Here is a 22,233-nt window from a genome sequence, read left to right on the forward strand (position 1 = left end):
CAAAGTTACTGGAAAAAGTGAGTGGATGTGGAATGATAACAGAACTATTCTCCAAGCATGGGAATAAAGCATTAAAGTCAGGAAATCGACATGTCAGATTAGGTTCCAATTAGAGCACTTTTTGTGCAGCATTCCTCAGCACGCCCCGATGATTGGAATGCTTTGAAGAATGTTATAATTGAATTTGGATTTTAATTTTAAAAAATAAATAAATACCTTTAATTAACATTGAATGAACACAGAGACGCGGTTTTGATACATTTTCATTAATTTTTATTCAAATCACCACAACAATTCCAAATGAAACCAAATGTGTCATGTTGGAGAGCAGAAATTTGATTTTGGCAACACAGTGAAGATAAAGAATAGAAAGAGCAGGACACGCCTTTACTTTAGTTTGGTTTGTGCGCTCATTGAACTGAGCCTGTCATCCGGCAATGCATCCTTTGAGTGGGCCGAAGGGACCCCATCACTCCTTTACGTACATCCTCACTGCGATCACGTCTCCCATAATGCATTTCTGTGGGGAGAGAGAGAGGAGAGAGCGAGATCAGGTGCGGATCAAAAAAGTTGCACAGTTGCAAAGAGGGTGAAGTTGAATTCTTGCATAAGTTTTGAGTTTGTGGAAGAACTCTATAATATTTGTGTTTCCAAAGTCAATGTTACAGTATATATTCTTTTCATTTTTAAATATCTAGTGACATAAACCAACTGCCATCTTCCTAGTCCACATAAGGATATACTTTGATTTATTTTGTCATTATAGTATTTAATTGCATTACTTCCCACTGTTACATTAGGATTTCTTGTAGTAGAATGACATTTCAAGCAAATTATTTTTACCCTAAGATACAAGTTTGCTTTTATTCTCTCGTGGAATGTGGAATGTGGGCAGAGGAGTGGTGGGAATAAGTGGTAGTGAACATATTTAATCTGCATTGAAAGCCTTTTTATTAACAAATCAAACATGCAAAGAGCCTGTGAATTTATTTAAGTGGTAAAAAAAAAAGAAATGCAAGGATGCTTATGAGTGATGAAGCACTTTTACATTACTTATTGGACACATTTAAAAAGTTATAAAAGCGAGTTGCTAAATGACTACCAAGTTGGCTGGTTTAATTTCCCAGAAAAGTTCATCCTTACCGCTATCAACTTCCCATCCGTGATCTCCCTCTCGATGTTCGTCTCTTTGCCGTCCCAGCTCTGTTTCTGCACAAGTTTGCCGTTCTCCAGAGTCACCACGGTCTGCAGGGCACACAACAGAGACAAGCAGTTACCTCGCGCGCGCACACACACACACACACACACACACACACTCTGCGGTGGTTATTCTCTCTCAGACCGCACTAACCCTCGTCTTCCTATCGTCTGCGGTCGTCTCCTCAAATGGCTCGTTGAGCTTGAACTTGATTTCAGTAGTTTTGAAGGTGCTCTGAGACTTCAGGCATACAATCCCGTCATCTTCCACGGTCACTATCAAATTGGGCTTGGTCCGATTCCCCACCTGCCGGGTCGCAAAGCCCACACCTGCACAGCAAGAGCATCGAAATGCATCAAATATAAACACAGTGAAGGTGTTGACAAAAAAACTAATATTATACATATATACAAACACTGCACAAATTGAGCAATATGACATGAAATCAATAGTCAAGTGAGCATAATTAAATTCACAATTAAGAAACAACTGACAGTCTGATAGCAGCTTTACACCCACTCCTACCAATTGCTTTCATGTAGTCATCAAAGTTCTCGCTGGAAATCATCTTCCACGTCCCAACAAATTTCTCAACCATGTTTGCAGTGTCTGACGAGATATCCCTGGTTACAAGCAGCGGAGTGACTCTGGGTTCAACGTTCTTCCAGTGTGGGAACAGACCCGTTTTTAAAGGGCCAGCCCAACGTCCTGGGACGCTGTAAGAACCAATCACAGCCTGCTACGTCACATAATTGAGCGTTGAAGTCCCGCCTCTCGTGCTACCAGCATGTGTCACTAAATGTGTTTCCTTATAAACAACAAAATCCGAAACGTCATGGGTGTTTTGTTTATATTCTGAGATTAAATGGGCATTTTTAATATCTCATATTGTAATTTTTACCAATGGAAACAACGGTTATTCTGTTAGCATGCAGAAACAACACCTCCCATGAGTCTAAAGCAGGTGGCACACTGTCAAAGCCTCATGGGAGATGTAGTGGTGGACTGTTGCCCATTATGTATTTTAAACTCCCCTGGGATTATGAATGGTTACTAATACCTTTAATATTAATAAATGAATAACTTACTAATGCTTTATAGATCAATAATAAGATGATAAACATGTTGGTTGGCCCGGTTGTTCAACCATATATTTGTACATACTGGCTGCCAATAGCAAAATCTATTTATTAACGATTTATTATTTTTAACAGTAGACTTGGAAATTAAATCTTTATTCACTTATTTATTGTAAATGAATATTAAAAACAGACTGGTTTGTCATAAATAAAAATAACCTCATTATCCTTTAATGATAGATTAGTTACATTTATAACTATCTATAACGCATCAATACATTATTTAGCCTGTTAATTAAGCCATTAGTTACATTTTACAGAGGGTGACACATTAGGAGGTGGTACTAATTATATTTGCCAGCATATAAGAACAGTTATTTATCGGTAAACTATTAGGAACTGGTGAAAACACATTTCCTATGTGACTGTAATAATAATCCATCCATGAAGAAAACCCCATAAAGTTACAGATGCTAATGGGACAGAGAGTAGCTAGCAGAGGGGAGAGGATTTCAGTTATCTGTGCCTGGGTGACAGTAGGGGCTGCATCTAAAGCTGTGCCAAATTACATTTAAGCCTGCTGTGTCAAAGGTCGGCGCTTGCATAATGTTCTCTGAAACGCTGGAAGGATCTCTTTTATCAGGAAAATGCCACATTATGCAAGGTCACACCGTGACTGTACTGATCACAGCATGTTTTTTTTAGCAGCTAGAGCATTTCAATTGAAGTCTTTAATATGAAGAAGACAAGCATAGCTGATGGGGCTAATGTCGACGCGTTTTCCCCTGAACGAGAGGGTGCCGTACTTTGTCAATTCGACAGTGAAGTTCATGTTGATAGCGATGAACATCTGGTAGGATTTGATCCTTCGCTGGTGGAGGAGTTTGAGGAAGAGGAGCAAACTCAGTATCCTCTTTATTTCACAGCACAATCAATGCAGGAAAAGCTTCAGTGAAACGTGAATCCACATTTAAATGAAATACTTTAATAATAAAAATCCCAGAATATACACAGCTACATACAGATTCATTCCACACGAGGATCTTTATTTCTTTGCTGCAATTTTTGCCTGCAGGTCCTTGGCCGTGCACAGTGACTGAAACGCGTTCAGCATCTCGCTGCTGGTCAGCTTCGCTCCCTTCAACACCAGCTTGTCTCCGTCTACTGTAGCAGAGAAAGACACGAGGAGACGACTCAGAATGACACACATCTCTGTATGAGGAGCGCAACAAGCAGAAAGGTCAAAGGTTAACTCTGAGCAGAAGTCGAGTAACACACAACGGGCATCATCCGTACGATGTTCCGCTGACCTGTGACAGACATCTCAACTTTTGACAAGCACTTGACTCCTTGTGTGTGAGTAATCATGCAGTAACACCGTCAGCAGGAAACTCCAAGACAAGCAACAACCCACGAGCACGCTTAAAGGACTGTTTTTAAAGACAGAGCCCATCTGGACCTACAGCAATTATAACGTGAAACAGGTCAAATGTTTTCTTCAAGCACTGGCTCAAGTGACTTTCTTAGGATAGATAAAAGTCTCTGTAGTTTCTTTCTAGATAGTCAAATTTAAAGAAATTAAAAGACGAAAAATAGCAATTCTGAGGACGTTAATATGACAAAATGTAATTTAGGTGTTCAGACGCATTATGATGCCTTTAGTTTTTTAGTCTTTAACTGTCTCAGCCAAAAAGTGTGTCAATGTTAAAACATTTCTTTAGTATCGTCTGCTTGAGGTTTTACAGATGCAAAATTCTAAATCTTCTCTTTGATAATTACTCGGCCTTTTGTAATTTCTTTACTGCATAAACACGATCGGGGAAATTCAGAGATAAAAACTCACAAACAACATAAATCGGCTTCATGGGGATATAACATTTATTTTTATTTTTTTTAAACGTCTGTACGACAGTTTGTGACTCGACATATCTTCAGTGGTTTAACCTGAACTGCAAATGCAAAACTCTGGCCACAATCACACTGCTTCATAAAGTCCCACGCTGAGATACCTTCTCCCACATATTTGAATGTGGTCAGGCGATACTTACAGAAAGTGATGTCCACCACGGGCGCAGACTGGTCGTGTCTCACCATCGATATCACCTCACAGTTCATGTTGGTAGACCTGGCCTTCTCTGAGCCCACCATGACCAGAAACTCCCTGTGGGGCAAGAGGAGCGCGTTACACACTGATTACATTACCGCATGAATATTTCCATTTTTTGCTACTGTGCACCGGAAGTATTTTACCATTTGGTATTGCTACATTTACTTGACTACCTTATTCTCCCCCTACTGCAATACAGACAGCAGACACAATCATTTAACATTATTCACCAACCCAGGTGTTTCCACTTATTTTGCTTGATTAGACCTCACGTGAGGACTGTGCGGAAGTGTCCACACTGTGCTTGTCCTTTACATTTTGTTGCACCCTATGGGTGGGAGAGGTTACAGGTTTATTCCTCCTACTGGTTGATGAAGTTTCGTTATCTCTGTTAATTCCTACATAGCACAGCTCAAAGGGTTAACACAAGCATCCTAACGGGCCGGACAGCTGTGCAAACACAGCTGTAATTAATTAACTAATCATGATTACAAGTTATTAGCCAACGTAAGTAAACAACCTAAAAACTGAATTGGCTAACTATTTTGGAAACAATGTCGCAGACGGTCACCTCATTGTTAAAAATACTCCGTTTTTTACACAGTCCATTGACACAAAAACGACTCCCCATACACAGCGAGACTTTCACACACACACTTCTTACCGCGTGGACCGGACGTTAGACTCAAACGGACAAAACTGGACCGCTATTTTCTTCACAGCCTTCAGAACCACGGTCGCTTTGCTGGGAGCCGCCATGTTTTCTGCTGTAAACTCTAACCTCGGCAGAGACCGGCGCTTCTCACGCGGGCCACTAGAGGGCGCCAGATGATAAATAACTGTACAGCGTGACGCAGTAGACTGGGAGGGAAACAGTTGATTGTATTAGAGCCATGGAGGCCTAATAAATGTCGGAATGTGTGATGATATAAATTATATATTTTATGCCTATTCATCATGTTTTTTATTCTCTGCTACTTGGTTTTTCAGTGATTTATATTTCAACCTTCATAGTTCTTCATTATAGTGACAACATTTGATTTGCATCTTGTATTTGCTCTTTGATAGTTGGAGCATTAATATGTATGAGGCATGCAATTTATGGTTGGCAATGCTGCACACCTTATGTGTAAATGTATATATAACATGCTGGGACCCGGTGTGTTGGTCGCTGAGCATCAGACCACTATCAATGATGTACAACCCCATTCCTGCTCTCTCATATAATGACAGGTGTCTATTCAAGGCCACATTAATGGTTAAATAACATCACTAGAAGTGATATTAACAGCCTTTATAAAGATTAACAGTATGTAAACAGCACCATCTTGTTCACAACAACATGACAAAGCTAATTTGCAAACTCACAGGGAAACCGACTGTGGCACCGTCCTGTAATCAACTGACAAAGGATGTCACAGTGCAGAATTATGTAAGGAGAGGACAGGGGGGTCTGTGACTGCACTAAGTCAATAAAGGAGGTGCTGCCCTCCAAATCGACAATCAAACTGACACATCTCCTAATCAAATAGACATGGGAGGATGGGAACTGGTCTTCCCTGCACTCAGCAGATGAAAAAAAGGTAAAAAAAACCTGTCAGGATATAAAAACATGTCAGAAATGGAAATGCATTTAAATTTTGATTGCGTTAGCACTTTAGTTAAATTTAATCATGCCATAAATTGATTCTGTGAAATAAGTGTGTGTCTGTGTGTGTGTGTGTGTGTGTGTGTGTGTGTGTGTGTGTGTGTGTGTGTGTGTGTGTGTGTGTGTGTGTAATGGGGCAGTTTTGCATGACATCAAAACAACAACTCTTGTTTTTTTGCAAGGGAAAGTTGTCAAATAGTGTGTGTTCATCTCTTGGCCACATTTTGTTAGCATCAAAAAAACAAAAAAATCAGTAAATATATATAACAACTGATAATTGTCAGTGCTCAAATATTTTTTGGACTTATTTTTTCAGAAATTTGGAAAAAAACACATTGCATATCACCTCAGCTGCCCGTTTTCTAAAAAAAACATTTGCGTTGCATTTGCACTTCCTTTGCCTCTGTTCAGTATAGCCGCTGTGTATTTATAACCACCCTGTTTTCAGGGCGTATGTCGAACAAATGTGGTATTCTCAGATCAGCCCACCCGAGCTTCTGCAATTCATACTAACTTCAACACGCCTCAAGTCTCTTTCCTGAGCGGCCGACAGTCCGACGCAGCCTGTGACAGTTGGACGGTGGAGGCACTGGGCTCTAAATTTAGACATACGGCTACTGAGAGGCAGAAGCATTTCCTATACACTCCCCACACCCATACACACACACACACACACACACACACACACACACACACACACACACAGACACTTATTAAGTAGTTGTACTGTAAGTCCGGCAATAAGAAAGTGGGGGAGAGAGCGCTCAGAAACAATGAATGCTCAAGAGGATGTTTGACCTAAAAGAAAGGAGGTATTGTGTTGGTGCAGGATTTCATTTATCAAGTCCTCTGTCTGAGCACAATAATAACTCATGAAATGTAATTTTCATTGTGAAATGATAAAAGGAGGCATTGGTGTTTAGGATGTTCTGCTTTTTGTTCTTTTTTTAAACTATGCTGCTAGACTCTGTTATTGTTGCCTCTACTTCTTGGTGTACTATTGTTGTTTTGATGTTGGATAAAATGTTTCAATATGTCACAGCACAGTTAGTTTAAGAGTTCACATACCATCTTCTATTCACACTTTAGGTAACATGAGCTGCTTCTGAGAGAATGAATTGGGAAATATTGTGACAATGTGTGTGAGAACACCCAGGTTTTTTTGGGGGGGGGGAAATACCAGTGCATTTACTGTTGTTAAAAAGGTAGTTCACCCTCGAGACTAATAATGAACAAGGAAGTAGCACTTTGGTAGTATTGTATTCATTACAACAGTCACTATTCAAGTTCTGCGTCCCTAAGGAGCTCCCAGATGTCACAGGGTGACCCCAGCAGTGTGATGAACACAAATTCACAGTATCACCGACTATAATTCTCACTCTTTTTATGATTCTTTCTGCTCTGAAATATAACTAAGCATGTTGATCATAAATCATAAAAAAAACTAAATATTTCTCAAGGCAATATGTTCGGGTTAGCACTTTAGCGTGGGAAAGTTGTGAGCATTAGCAAAGATTTTTCATTGAATTTTGAGGAAGTTATATATGATCTTTTGGTGGTTAGCCGACATGAAAAATTAAGAAGTTTGTTAGAACATAGTCAAGTCCATTTTCTTTATATACTGTAGCCCCAAATCACAAACCCAATCAGCCTCAAGAGGCTTTAGAAGCAGTGTTTTTTTATTTTATGCATTATATATTGGTCTATTCAACCTTCTGTATTTAATATTTCTTCATTAGTATTTTGTATTTTATAGGCTATATAAATTCAACATAAAGTTTATCGTCATTATATTTTGTTTATAATGACATTTAATTCAAAAACAGTTTAGCAGCACATCTACCAGTAGCCAGTACGGGAGCCCTTTGAGCTTCAGCACCCGGGAACTACATTTCCCACAAAGCCTCGCGCCGCGGCAGCGCTCTCTCTCTCTCTCTCTCTCTCTCTCTCTCTCTCTCTCTCTCTCTCTCTCTCTCTCTCTCTCTCTCTCTCTCTCTCTCTCTCTCTCTCGAGCACTCCTCCTCCTCCTCCTCCCACCACCAGCGTCCTGCTGCCTGGCGGAGCTCGCAGAGCGGGGCAGACTGAAATGAACAGCCCCGTGTGTCTCTCACGTCCAGAAACGTGCGCAGGGTGAAGAACGAGTCGCGACGCTGCGTGTCTGTCTGTCTGTGTGCATCTTCTTCAGACACCATCAATCTCTTTAATGTTGCACCGGAAGCTTTAGACGAAGGATACACGCGCACTAAACAAATCCAACCACACTTTCTGCTCAACCAGCCGCTGAACGCAGATTTTTTTTTTTTGGATAGCCCTCTTTTTCTCTGGTAAGCGCTCGTTTCATGTCTCCACACCTCCTGCGTAAAAGTTGTGTTCTTGTGGTTGCTTGTGTTTCACATCACTGCTGCAATGTGTGTATATATATATATATATATATATATATATATATATATATATATATATATATATGTATGTGTGTGTGTGTGTGTGTGTGTGTGTGTGTGGAGGGACACATCGGGAAACTTCACCGACAGAGAGTACACTGTAGTTGTGACTGCGGCACGCTCGGTGCTCGCAGTGAAGCCGAACGCGAGTATAGCGGTGACTGTCGAGCTGGAACAGAGACTTGTTGCCTTCAAAAACCAAAACATTGTTGCGTGTGTGTGTGTGTGTGTGTCCTGTTCATGTTAAACAGCGCGCGGATGCTGATGCTGCGGGTGACACTTGAATATTTTGGGAGCAGCTGTCTCTCCTCTGCGTTCTTCCTTTGGTCTTGTTTAAAACAAGCTGGTAGTGTGTAGCCTCCTGTCTGTTTGTCAATCTCCTGCTGCGTTAGGTTTTTATGTTTTAAGAATTTATTGTTTATAACATATGACTGTATAATGGTGCTATCTAACCACAGACCTTTATATTCCTATTGAAATGAATGGATTTATACTAGGATTAGTGAGGTTCTCCTGTGTGCCTCCTTGTACATTGTGTCTCTATTAATATATGTATTATAAGAACGTGGTCTGTATTCATGCAGGAAGTCTGTTATGGTTTGGCCTTCTTCTTCATGTGTTATTTTTAAGGCTACCCAACATTTTTTTACAACGAGCGAGATACGCCTGTGCTTGTTTTTGAGACGCCTGTCAACTTCCCTAGTGTTGAAAGATTTACTGGCTGAAAGTGCACACACACACACACACACACACACACACACACACACACACACACACACAGCACCATATAGTGTGTGGATGGTCATGTGTGTGGATGCTGCTAAGCCCTCTGGGTAACCTCAAACATGCCTCGTCCTCACTGACACTGACAAGTACATGGCCTCTCCTTCCTTTTTAGATCATGCATGAACAAACACACATAGGCTACTGTACATGTGCATATGTCATGTTTGGTGAGGCAGAGACACACACACACACACACACACACACACACACTCTAGTCTACAAACATCCTTCTCTATAACTGTAAATCAGAATTTCCTCTCTGCCGAATAAATAAACACATTTTTCACACTCTGTCAATTATCCTTCGGGTTCTCTCTTTTACCCCCAACACTCTCCCACCCACACACACACACCCACACATAGAGCCAAATGCTGCCAACAGACCCCCCCCCCCCCCCCCCCCCCCCCCCCCAGCCTGTGCTGATTCGTTCAGTTGTTGCACAGGCCCTGTTTGCAGGCCATCCATCCAGCCTGCAGCAGACCGGCTGTCACAGAAGTTGACATTCGCTTCAGCAAACACAATTTGCACTTTGTTTTTAGCTTCCCTCTGCCTTTCGCTTCACTTCCTTGTGTTTCGCGCTAAACATTAATGAACTCGGTATTTCCCCGACGTCTCCATAGGAGCATGGTGAAAACAATTAACCACCGCTCTGCCGAAAACTGGCAAGCAGTCGAGTTTTGAATCCTAAATCTGTACCCGGGCCTAAAGTGAGTGTTCTTGAAATACCCCTCACATGGGTTTAAGTCCAGCATGGAGGCAAAATGAACCGAATGATGCTACAAAAAAAAGAGACATTTCTTGTATTGCCGGCAGCCTTTTTGCAGATTACAACACACACGCATGTCAAAGACACGCAGCTGGATGTCCGTGTCTGACTAAATCTCTGTTACTCTCTAAGCAGTCGACTGTGTTTGTGACAGTTTTAACTTCAGCGTATTCATAGCGTGCTGTCAATGCCGGTATTTGGATGGAGCCAAGGCTGGGTATGCGCAGCTGTTGCACTTAAAAAAAAAAAAGGGGGGGGGATGAGTGAGGAGCAAAAGGGGACTTTAACAAAAATGCACCAGTTCAAGTCCAAGGAGAGTAAAATCCTTTTTGTTCACACAGCCCTTAATTGAAAGGATCACACTCAAGCTGTCCAAACGTTTCCCCAAACAGCCTCAGAGATGTTACTATAGGGAGGCACCCTATAGTACCTGGTGTATGATTTATTCTTTTAATAACCAAAGCCCAGGTATAGGTATCAGTATCGTTGCCACTGAAAGAGTTGGATCAGCGCGTCCCTACCTGATAGCAGGTCAGGTGACCGCCCGCCATGTCGTGTTGTTCTTCATGCTCAGGATTCAGGGATCATCTATTGTCGTCATGCAACACAGGAATGCTCAACGGAATGCAGTTGTAGCCCAAAACTTTACTGCATTGCTGTAGGACATTTCTGAGTTTGCATCGGGAGGAATTTAAACGGCAGCAACAAAAACAATTCTTCTGGGCGACATCTTAACATGTGAGCGCAGAGCCCACCTCCTCTCGCCCCACTGGAGTCCTGCGCTCCGTCCTGCCGTCAAGTGCAGCTCGATCCGGGACGCCACGATGGAGCCGGGTCTCTGTGAACCTCAGACAGCTGGGAGTACAGGCTGGAGTATAGCCTCAGGTCCTTGCTGGGTTAGCTTAGCTTGTATCTCGGGGCCCTCCTCCCTCCCCTCCCCGGAGCAGCCCTCTCTGCTTTGGGTGGCGTTTGGTTCCAGCAGGTCTGGTTAAACATCTCCTGGCTGTTGGGGGCAGTATCAAACTATCCCTTTTTAAGTGCATTTCAGTTGCTTTTAAGACGCATTTGAGTAAAACTATTCAAATAATTTTCTTTAACCTCAGCAGGCCTGTTCAATCCTTGATGTAGGCTTTGAGTTACAGCACTGTGTCATCAGTCCTGACGTGTCTGGACTGATGGAGAACACGGTGATGCTGCGGCGGACGGTCCTGAGGATAATCCCGCTCCGTCTTGACTGCTGTGGAAGTACGGTTTCATCACAGGGCTGTCAAAGATGTCGTTAGGCAGACTACACACACATTTCACACTCACTTAGGCTTCGACAAGCGAGAACCACATCGCCGCCATCGGTGAGCAAACAGTGGAGCTGCACGCCCTGCTGGACGCCCTGCTGTCCATCTGAGACACACACACCTCGGGGGAGTTAGGTCCAGTCTGGAGGAAGTGTGTGTGTGTGTGCTGATGTGACTACCAAAGAACAATTGTTAAATGTCAAGCAGGATTCTGTTATGAAAATGGAAAGCATTTTGTTTCTTCCATTGATCTAAACCAGAGTAAAAACAGAGGAGCCGAATGTAATTATTTCCCCCTTTCAGATGGAGTTCCTGCTGCGCTCGCCGGGACGAGGCTTTCACAGAATTGAATTTCTATGTTTGGTGGTGTCCGCTTGTAGTCCAAACAACTAAATACCACGTTTGCATATTCCACATTCAATTTGTAAACCCCCGTCATGGACGACGTTAGGCTCTGCTTTGTTTTCACATGACTCGGCATAAAGTTTCGTCTAAGAAAAGAGGAAACGCTTCTAGAGCTCACGGAGGCCATGCAGCAGTCATCAAGGCTGTGGTTGAGGGATGCCTCCGTGGGCTGATACGTGTCAGCTGCTGATATGAACTTTGCAAATATTATTAGATAAATGCAGTTTTTAGGTGTCAATTCCCAGCCCTGCATGAAAGCCAGTATAATCAAAGCGCTTTTGAACTCAAGGCTCAGCCAGTCTGCGGTGAATATTTCGGTAAGACTTTAAGGTTTTGATCATTAGTGTGATTTGGCATCCTTTAGATTCCATTCATCCCGCTATCTTTAATCTGCGTTGTTTTTGCTATATGAAGTCTGTCATTTGAGAAAGTAGAGAACCAGCTTAACTTCTTCTTTCACTGCAGCCAAATTAGGGGCACTTGCTAAACATGTCTTGTCTCCTCTGCTTGTAGAGATTAGAGTGTTCAGTCAAAAGTTATTAGATGAAGGGTTTGACAGATGAAGAGAATAAAACACGGGACAGCAGTGCTAATAATATTAAAAAAAAGGGCAATATTGATCTCCAGTGCATCAGCTGGGATATCGCTGGTGCTCCTCTCGGTCTCTTCGACCGCCGCAGGATTGATTTTGCGTTTGTTCTGTGCAGCGTAAAGGGCACTTGTTATGCTTTTTCTTTTTTTTCTTTTTTAAATCCCATTTGAGGTTATTCACAAGTACACAATCTTCACGAGGTGCACTCGACGAGAGTTTATTAAAATAGATCTGCTGCGTTCGCACTTCAGAAGTGCAAATTCCCGCAGTAAAAGCAGCGCACGTTGAGAAAGATAGCGGACGAATACTCACACAGTAAGATCAGGAAACGCTCTCAGCAGCTTATTCAAAGCAGGGGAACTACCTCATGTTCCGCTAAGTTCAAATGTTTAAAGTACACGAGTTACTTATTGATGGATCAGATCTTTGGACCAGGATCAATCCCTTCTCGAGAGAAGATTCGTCATCTATTTGGGGAAGTTGCAGTAGAGATACAGCTTCTTCCCTCTGAGGTTAATAAATACACGGGATCCAATATTTGGGACAGTTTCTCAGATCCATGACATGTTCTATCAAACATTTGTTTCTACCTTGTGTGTGTTTTAAAAAAAAACGTCCACTTCTAATAAGGAGAGGCAACACCTTTTGAGACAAGAAGCTGTGTTTCAGCTTGTGTTTGACTATTCCGCAGTTTGCGTTGTGTGCAGACTCTCTCTGCTGGAGCACAGAAACAAACCTCACCTCTGTGCTGCTGTGAGAGAGAGAGAGAGAGAGACACAGAGAGAGAGAGAGAGAGAGAGAGAGAGAGAGAGTGTGGCGTGTTCGAGGCAAGTAAACACTGCGGATGCGATTAACTGAGATTGCCTCAGGGAAGCTCTGATGGGAAACCCGAGTCCCTCTTCCCAGGATTGTGGGTAACACGAGTTGTTATGTATTCACCCACTGATGTCAGCAAAGAGAGAGAGAGAGAGAGGACCGGGTCGAGGGATCTGAAACGACTTTTCGTTCCGGTACTCTATTCTCTGTCTTCTGATGTAGGACGAGATTAAAGCTCTCTTCGGACTTTGTTCAGTTGTCACGAGGATGGGTCTCGACATATAAAGCGAGGCAGTAAACTCTCCAGTTGGGATCGTTCCGTCACACTGCTCTTTCACAAGTTCAAGAATGCACTTTCATGCTTTGATGAATAGTTTTCAGGGGGAACATGTGTTCACTATATTTGCATTTGTGCTGAGAGTTAGATGAGAAGATTGAGCCCACTCTCACGTCTGCGCGCTAAATATGAAGCAAAGCTTAGCTTAGCATAAAGACTGGAAAACAGGAGGAAACATGGAGCCTGTAGTCTGTCCAAAGGTAACAAAGTAAAGAACCCTCAACCGGCTCCAGGACGTAGCTTCAGTTTGACCGTACGGACTCAGAAACAGGCGTATTTCACAGGAAAACCATTTCACGTTGACCACACGTCTCTATTCTTGTGCCTAGTCACCTCTTATTATGGGCTGTCACTGTTGCCTCTTGTTCTTCAAGTCAAATGGAGTGATGCCAAAGTGACCACTTGTAACACACTTCCAGTGGCTGAAATGTGCCGAGCGCGTGTGTCATGTATGAGCGAGCTGTAAACTGCGGCGTGTGGAGGGGCGAGGCGAGGCGAGGCGAGGCGAGGGACGGTACACATGGGGGAGTGAACAGAGAGTGTGTACAGACACAGTCCCTTCTCCTTTGGTGTAAAGTGCTGCTGATGCAGCAGACCACACACACACACACACACACACACACACACACACACACACACACACACACACACACACTGCAGGGATGCTATAATGTCACCCAAGGGGAGGATCCTCATCTCACACTCTGCTGGCTAAAGCACTGCAGGGAGGGTGCACACACACACACACACACACACACACACACACACACACGGACATAAAGGCCTGCATGCTTTTTTTTGCATTCTGTGCAGGCTTCTGGTGTTTTGTCTTTTTGAGAAAACTATCTGTCTCTTTGTGTAAGGTCTGTTTTTCCTTCTGTCTACCTCTCTGTTGGGCTCACCTGTGTGGCCCTCTGCATACACAAGCGAGCCTTTGTCCTTGTGTGCGTCTCTGTCTGCAGTTTTTCCTCACCGGGCGCGTCTTTGACCACTGCAACAACACTCTTTTTGTGAAAACGGCGAATCATTCCTGCTCGTACATTTCTTTTGTTTTCGTAATGTGAGTAACACACAAGGCGGTGTTCTGTCAATGGTAATGAGGTCGTCGTGTGGTCGTGTGTCACACATCATGTGTTTTGGAGAGAAATAGAATATCTGTTCAGTTTATAACTGGAGCTGAATGAGGGTCATTGGGGACGCGATGAAAAGACAAAGAGATGATTGTTGGTTGGCTTTCTGACGTCTGTGTGTGTGTGTGTGTGTGTGTGTGTGTGTGTGTGTGTGTGTAGTTAGCATTTGCATTTGTCTAACATGCATGCAGTGAAGAGTGTGTGTGTGTGTTTCATGTTTATGTAAAAGCCGTTCAGTATAAAATGGACGTATAGCGGCCCCGGCCAGCCACTAGGCACATACACGTATCAGGTGATGGTGTGGGGGGGGGGGGGGTGTTGTGCTCTACTGTGTGGTATTTTGCTCTGTCTCCGTGCAGATGAAGGATGTGACGGCCATCCGTTGACTTCCATCCATCACCGTCGACCCCGGGCCGGCTCACACCGTCTTCCACCATCTCTCTCTCTATCTGTCTCTGTCAGGCCATTCCCCCCCTTCACTGTCTCTTTGGCCCTATTTCTTGGTTCATTCCCATATTGTCTCCTTATTTTCCCTCCGCCCTCCTCGTCATCTCTCCTTCCATTCCTATCCTCCTCCTCTCTAACCGCCTGTCACCGTGTCTCACTTCTTCCCCCTTCTATCTGTCTCCTTTCCATTCCTCTTTCTTTATTTATCCCTCGTCTCTCCTCCACCCTTTCCCCCGTGCACTCTCTTGCCAGCTTCTCTCTTTCTTACTTTCATTCTACTTCCTTTGTCCTGATCTTGAGCAGAGAACACACACACACACACACACACACGCACACAATCACAATGACAGTCTGTCCCGCGTGCAATTAAAGCGTACCTCCCTTTTTCCCAAGCAGGCTCGTAATAGGAAATGCCCCCGTTATCTTTACGGGCACTGGCGTATTAATATAAGCTGCCAGACAAACACGGTGCGGGTACGTGCTCTGCTGTGTGTTCGCTCTGATAAAATGCAATAGTATACGAGGCAGAAAGTACACACGGGCAGCCTCTTCACGCCGCTCTCCCCAAGGTCTTTGCACTCCTCAGTGAAGTGATGGTGGTGAAGAACAGACAGGTGAGAAAAGAAAAGCGGTGGAATGAGGTGAAACATCTCTCGGGTCAAACATTGGTTTGTGGTGTGGTCCTCTTGTGAGTATGTGAGTGTGTATTTATGTATAAAATATGGTGTTTTTGAGGTCACTAAGGACGCACAATGACGAAGTCATTTTGTAGAACTTTCCGTAAATATGGAACCAGCAAATCTGCCAACAGTTATGAAACAATGAAAGATAAAATAACTTCCCATGTCTTTGTCTTTCACTTCTTTTTTTTTTTTTTAGGCCCCCACTTTGACATCAGCAGTAGAGGAAGTGATCAGTTGAGATTTCCCCGTGTGGGCTCAGAGCGTGTGCCCGTTTGAAGCCATTATGTGGCTGTGCACACACTGCACAGAGGAAATGAGCTTCTGGTTTCATCCATTTCTCTCCAGAGAGTAGCCTTTAGCCTGATTGCTAATGACTGCTTACTACAGGGACAGTGTTTGTTAATGGACTATAGGGCTTACCAGAGAGCGTGATGTGTGTGTGTGTGTGTGTGTGTGTGTGTGTGATTCTGAATGCAACAATTTGCAACACGAGAACTGCAAGAAAGCTTGAGGAGGAGGCCATTATAGCCATTAAGGGTTGTTTACACACATTGTGTGCTTCACTGATATCTGCAAGTCCATCCAGGGAATTTACTCTCCGTCTCCTTCTTGTTTTTCTCCCGCTCCGTCCTCCTCCTCCTCCTCCTCCTGCCTTTCTCCATCTTCTGCCACTGCTGAGCTCTTTGAATGGGCTGGTTGTTTTGCCTCCGCTGGCTGCTGGTAAATATGCCTCGCTATCCAGGAGCAGACAATGGCAACGTCCAAACGTAAAGGGCGGAAGGAGAAACGATAAGAGAGAGAGAGAGAGAGAGAGAGAGATGTACAGAGAATTAGACAGAGAGAGTTGTGAATGAGTTGATGAATAGAATTTGGGGGGAAAAGATGTTTGAGCCAAGAGGAAGAAGAAAGAGCTGATTGTTTAGTTAAGTTAGGGGCCGTTCAGTTCCTGGACAGTTGGTCCCTGATGGTTTTCTTATGAAAAGTTAGTTTCCCTCCACAAAATGGGACAATGTGCACTTTTATTTGTTGAACAAACTATTTACATATTGTACAGATAGAGCTAGTTCATTGAATGATCTTTTTTATACCCTCATGTTGTGACTAATGTCTTTATTAATGATTAATAGATGTTTTAAAAAACGGTCAAAAATTATTATTATTATTTTTATCACAGTTAATCCTTTACTTGTTGGTAATCATGCAGTTCTAAATGTTGGGAATCATTAATAAATACTTAAAAAGTTGTTAATTGATATTAATAATGAGATTGCAGCCTTTTTCCATAAGATCCAATCACACGCAGGCATCTTTCACATAATAACGAACGAGGAACAAGAAACCCTGACTTCAAACGACTATATTTGACCTGTAAAAGGTTGAGGAGAGTACACGCATGGCCCAGGGATTAGCACTTTTGAAAAAAATGCCGACAAAGCTCACGGAAGCAGCACCTCCCTTCTTCAGAAAGCAAGAGTGGGAGTTTTGACGAGAGGAAGAAAAAGAGAGGGAGAGAGAGAGAGAGAGAGAGAGAGAGAGAGAGAGAGAGAGAGAGAGAGATAGAGATGTGAGCTTTAAAGAAAATGAAGAGACCCGCCACAGCAGGGTGCTCTGCTGAGCAGCGACATAAAAAGGGTTTGAACCGGAGCCAGGGCCCTCAGCTTTCTACGCATACTGAGGGGCCGAAGAGAGGAAATGATGGCGGGAGAGAAGAGTTAAAGAGAAAAAAAAAAGAGGATTAGAAGGGAGGGGTGAAGGGGTGAAAATAGGAGAGGAAAGGACACGGGAGTCGAGAAATAACGTGGAACCCTGTGTAGTGAAGTGAAGTGAAGAAAAAGCGCTTTCCGGTCTATTCTTTCGACAGTTTAGGATGACGCACGGGATAGATGGCTAGTTTGTAACAGAGGGCTTCGAGTCTCCAGGACACTTTCTTTTATAATCAACTGCAAACATTCTTTGTACAAAGGGGAGGCGTGAGGCAGAAATCCAAACGTGAAGCCATCCTGAGAGAATGTCGGGGGGGATAGCAGTTATCAAAGGCTCTACTCTAGGTGGAGGTTTGGAAATGACTCATCCACAAATGAACCCAGAGGAATAAGGATGGAGCGGAGGATGGGGAATTGAGCCAACAATGACAACTCTCAGACAGACTAGGAAGTGACAGCATGGAATCTAAGTTGTAATCAGACCAAGTTGATGTGGATTCGCCAGACAAAACATTCTTAGCGCTCAGATGTAAGATTTTCAAATCTAGCGGCCTCCCTTTTTATCGAAATGTCTCGTGCATCATCGGCTCAAAAACATTTGTTTTAAGATTAAATACCTGCCCAACTAATTCCCATCAGCTGTTCTTTGTTACGTCCAAGTTAGAAAGTGTTAGCATGCTAACACAACAAGCTCTCTGTCAACATGGTAAACATCAGCACGCTGACGTTAGCATGTAGCTCAAAGCACTGCTGTGGTCGCGGACTGTTGTCCACCTCCTGCTACTGCTGCAACCACCTCATTATCTTTGTAATGGATTAACCTGCAGCTTATGTTGTTGATTAATACATTTGCCAATAAAATGTCATGTTGGTGAAATAAATATTTAGTTAACTATTATGTACTACAAAGACAATGTAAGAAGTGGGAACCAGAACCAAAGTAGTTCCAGATTCATGTTTTGTCTGCGACTAATGACCCGCACTAACACACACTGAAGATCACCAGGGTTCATGGTTATTAATATCTGCTGACAATGCATTCTTGCCAACAAGTGTAGCTGCTTGTAGGCGTTTCTCCTCTTGCTGCTGCGCTCCTGCTCTGATTCGAATGAATGTCGAGAGAATTGTTTTCTCTCAAGTTGTCAGGAGCAATAAAAGATGGTCCGGCCACGCCTGTTTTTAAAAAAAAATCTCACAATAAATAGGAAACCTATTCAGTCCTCCTTCGTCGCGCTTGATAAAAAGCGGCTGCAGTGCTGAAGAAGGAGTCGCAGGCTGGGGGAAGGCCACAGCAGCTCCCGCTCTATATTATTCGTCAGCTCTTTCTTATCCCATCCCCACGCAAGCAACTTTGCCTTTCGTTTTAATCGCACCCACACACACACACATATACACACACATATATACACGCCAACTCGTGGCAATAAACACACACCCGGTCGTAAAGCAGTAAATTGAAAGCCCGACTCAGAGCAACAAATGAGGCTGGGGGATGAGCTTCTTTTCAACCATGTTATGAAGGTTATTTTTAGGCTGATCTCAGCCACACAATGCCTCATAAAAAACAACACAAAGGGTGTAGGGTTTGGCTTCTGAATACAGATCTCTGGCTCTGTGTTAGTTCTCAGCTCTCATTGAATTTGACTACCAGGAAATGTTGCTTTTTAGCAATTTACATGATGTAAAGGGGGGGGGGGGGGGGTTCTTATGACACACACAGACTCTAAACTGAGATGATTTAAAATAAATCTGGGTTTAACATACAAATGTACCCCCCCCCCCCCCTTTAGCACGTACACACTTTGTGTTGGCCCTCAGCCTTCACAGTAACTAATCACTCCGGCGGCGTGGCCTCTCATTAAGCACGCTGTACGCTGAAAGCAACACCACTAATGACTCAGCGTTGCCTGTTACACACACACACACACACACACACACACACACACACACACGCACACACACACACACAATACTCACAGAGTTAATGGCCAGCTTAAGCAACACAAACTCTACAGACCCACGGACGACCACAGATGTGTTCAAGTTCTGGAGGATGGGGGATTTCTTTCTTTTGAGAGATTGAACACAATAGCTGCCGCGTGTGCAGATGAGCTCTGTGCTTTTTCTGTGTTCCGTCAGTAAACCCAAGCCACGCAGAGATTGTAACCTAAAGCCCCCCCCCCCCCCCCCCCCCCCACCCCCCGTGGTTCTCTCCCAACAATATACCATCACTGTTCCAGAAACTTCACATCCCGTTGGCTCTGATGTTGAAGCACTCGTCTCTGCGCTGTCCTCCTGCATCCTCTGATGGCTGGAGGTTAGCACGTATAGCTCATCGTATCGAGCAGAGTTAGCCCGCTTGGCGCTTCACGAACTCGACACCGTCAGCCGAGCGTGCGCAGATTCAGTCAACAAGAATTTGTAGGGGGGGGGGGAAGCAGATCACAGTGGCCGTTGAATCCGAGTCAGTATTGTGCGCCGCGTGAAACACACAATCTGCTCCTCCTTTTTGTGGAGCTCTCTGCGAATATTCATCAGATCACACTCCTCAACGCGGTAACAGAACCGCTCTGTCTTTTGGCCCTCGGCGGTCTTTCTGAATTGTTAGCTGATGATGAATTGCTCGGGTAGTGTAACAGCATCGATTTCTCCTCCTTCAATGCGAGCTAGCGTATCGACTGTCTCAGGAACTCAATCGTTTGGATAATGTCGGATATTAAGGATAGTTTGTCGGTGTATGAAAGCAAGTGTGTTCAGGCTTGTGCGACAGCATGCACATGTACCTTAAGTATGTGTTTGTCCGTGTCGTCACATTGTCTTTTTCATGCATGCACAAGTGTTTTCTATACCCGCGTGCACATCTGAACGGCCCGCATTATCAGCCCCTTGGCAACAAGCTAATGGAGAACCAATGAGTTCTGTCTGTGCATCGTCAAGGCCCTGTCGCCCCTGGTTACAGGGTTTTTTGGGGAATGATTGGATAGACTGCCATCACCAAAGTGCCAGCTATCGGCATGTGGGCGCTCCGTATCCTGATTTCCTGCTCTCTCTTTTTTCCCCCCTCATCATCCTCCCCTTTTCATGTTGTATACCCGCAGAAGCCTGTGAGTTCATCGTGTCTTTGTGAACGTACAGATGTTTTCATGGGTTTATACAAACAAGTCTTAATACCACCAACCGTTTGGGGATTAGGAAGCGAAGTGTGTGTGTGCTTGTGAATGTTTGTCTGCATAGACGGGGTGTGTTCAGTCGTCGCAGACGGGAAGCGAGCGTGCTGTTTTTCATCTTCTTCCTCCAGTCCAAAACAAACTCAGTCATTTCTATTCTGTCGCAATTTAGCAGATTGTCCGTTCTGAATGGAGTTTGTTTGTTTCCAATTATCGAGTCGACATGGTGATGAATGCGCGTCGATTGCATCCTTTTAATTAGACTATTTGATTTATTATTATTACTATTGCAAACATAATCATGATGCGCCATTGGGATGGATGTTTTAGGAGATGTTGTGGTTGTAGAGTCTATGTGGGTGAGAGAGAGAGAGAGAGAGAGAGAGAGAGAGAGAGAGAGGAAGGAAAGGAAGGAAAGGAAAGGAGAGGAAAGGAAAGGAGTGGAGGTTTGAGGCGCCAACAAAGAGGATATGTCTGGCAGCTGTGTCATTTCACAGAGTAAAGGATTATGGGAGAATTACAATGAATGAGGACACACACACACGAAACTTTCCCTCTACATTGTTTATGTGTAATGCTGTGTGTGTGTGTGTGTGTGTGTGTGTGTGTGTGTGTGTGTGTGTGTGTGTGTGTGTGTGTGTGTGTGTGTGTGTGTGTGTAAGTGTGAGTGAGACTCTGTACTGTATGTTCATCGCTCAGTTCCTGCCTCTGAATCGCTGCTGTGTCACTCACAGCTGGCACTGCTTTAGTCACAGTCTACCTGTGACACTGACATAAAGTCATATCGCACCAAAATGAGCGCAGAGCAACTTCTTCAATAAACTCCAAATATTTTGTTTTTGTCGATGAATAGGACAAGAGCCAATCCTCATGAGCTCTGCAAAGACGGGTGACAATAGGGCTTCAAGGACTATTTACTTTACTTGAGCCACCAGACATTGTTTCCTTAATCTGCGGCATGTAAGTGACACATGATGGAGTGAACGCATAGGAAGAGTAAACACAGGTTTATAGTCTATACAAGACAACTGTACATATTGACAGTGACTTCTAAACCATCCTTTCTGCTCTTTACCATCTCAGTGAGATTTGAGCATGATTGCAGCACGTGAGTCATTTTATTAACTTGTCATAAAGCCAAACACACACACACACACACACACACACACACACACACCCCAGACACACCACAGTGATGTACAAAGCCAGCCAGTCATCGGGGGATAATCGATGTGTAACGTGTCTGTGTTCTCTCTTTGTGTGAATGTGTCATCTCCCGTGTGCTCCTACGCCAAACTTCAAGGTTGTTTTTAAATCCAGCGAGGCGTTCCCCGACTGCGTCTGAGGGCGGCGTTATGCATCGTCATTTTTTACTGGCCCGCCGAGCGATAACAAGACCCGGGGAGGGCGAACGACCTCCGAACATCGGGAGGGATGTTAACAAGCTTTTCTTGATCCCCCGGGTGTTTGTTATACAACACACACACACACACACACACACACGCTCTGGCACAGATGCCTGTTACACACTGTCCCTCACATGATAGCATTAATCTGTTGCGGATGGACAAAGTAATGTCACAAACCGGGGCTGCTCGGCCACGGCAGAAGATGGAGATGCTGACAACCAAGCAA

At 43.9% G+C, this 22,233-nt stretch overlaps 3 protein-coding genes across 3 annotated transcripts in view; 1 reads left to right on the plus strand and 2 right to left on the minus strand.

The window, feature by feature from the left end:
* Positions 1 to 265: 265 nt before the first annotated feature.
* fabp4a (fatty acid binding protein 4a) lies at positions 266 to 3,127 on the minus strand. The gene is made up of 4 exons (XM_076106283.1): positions 1,724 to 3,127; positions 1,352 to 1,527; positions 1,144 to 1,245; positions 266 to 520 (listed from the first exon to the last, which is right to left on the minus strand). The coding sequence occupies exons 1-4, from the start codon at positions 1,794 to 1,796 to the stop codon at positions 470 to 472; spliced, it is 402 nt and encodes a 133-aa protein (XP_075962398.1). The 5' UTR covers positions 1,797 to 3,127; the 3' UTR covers positions 266 to 469.
* Positions 3,128 to 3,242: 115 nt separating this feature from the next.
* mrpl53 (mitochondrial ribosomal protein L53) lies at positions 3,243 to 5,166 on the minus strand. The gene is made up of 3 exons (XM_076106284.1): positions 5,049 to 5,166; positions 4,326 to 4,438; positions 3,243 to 3,441 (listed from the first exon to the last, which is right to left on the minus strand). The coding sequence occupies exons 1-3, from the start codon at positions 5,141 to 5,143 to the stop codon at positions 3,323 to 3,325; spliced, it is 327 nt and encodes a 108-aa protein (XP_075962399.1). The 5' UTR covers positions 5,144 to 5,166; the 3' UTR covers positions 3,243 to 3,322.
* Positions 5,167 to 8,086: 2,920 nt separating this feature from the next.
* The window catches only part of pag1 (phosphoprotein membrane anchor with glycosphingolipid microdomains 1), a 41,390-nt gene continuing 27,243 nt past the window's right edge, over positions 8,087 to 22,233 (plus strand). The window contains exon 1 of the mRNA XM_076105472.1: positions 8,087 to 8,356. The gene's annotated coding sequence lies outside the window, so the exon portion shown is untranslated. The remainder of the gene's footprint in view (positions 8,357 to 22,233) is intronic.

This window comes from Anarhichas minor, unplaced genomic scaffold (assembly GCF_050575085.1).
Source record: "Anarhichas minor isolate MPS153535 unplaced genomic scaffold, ASM5057508v1 ptg000033l, whole genome shotgun sequence".
Taxonomy (NCBI): Eukaryota; Metazoa; Chordata; class Actinopteri; order Perciformes; family Anarhichadidae; genus Anarhichas; species Anarhichas minor.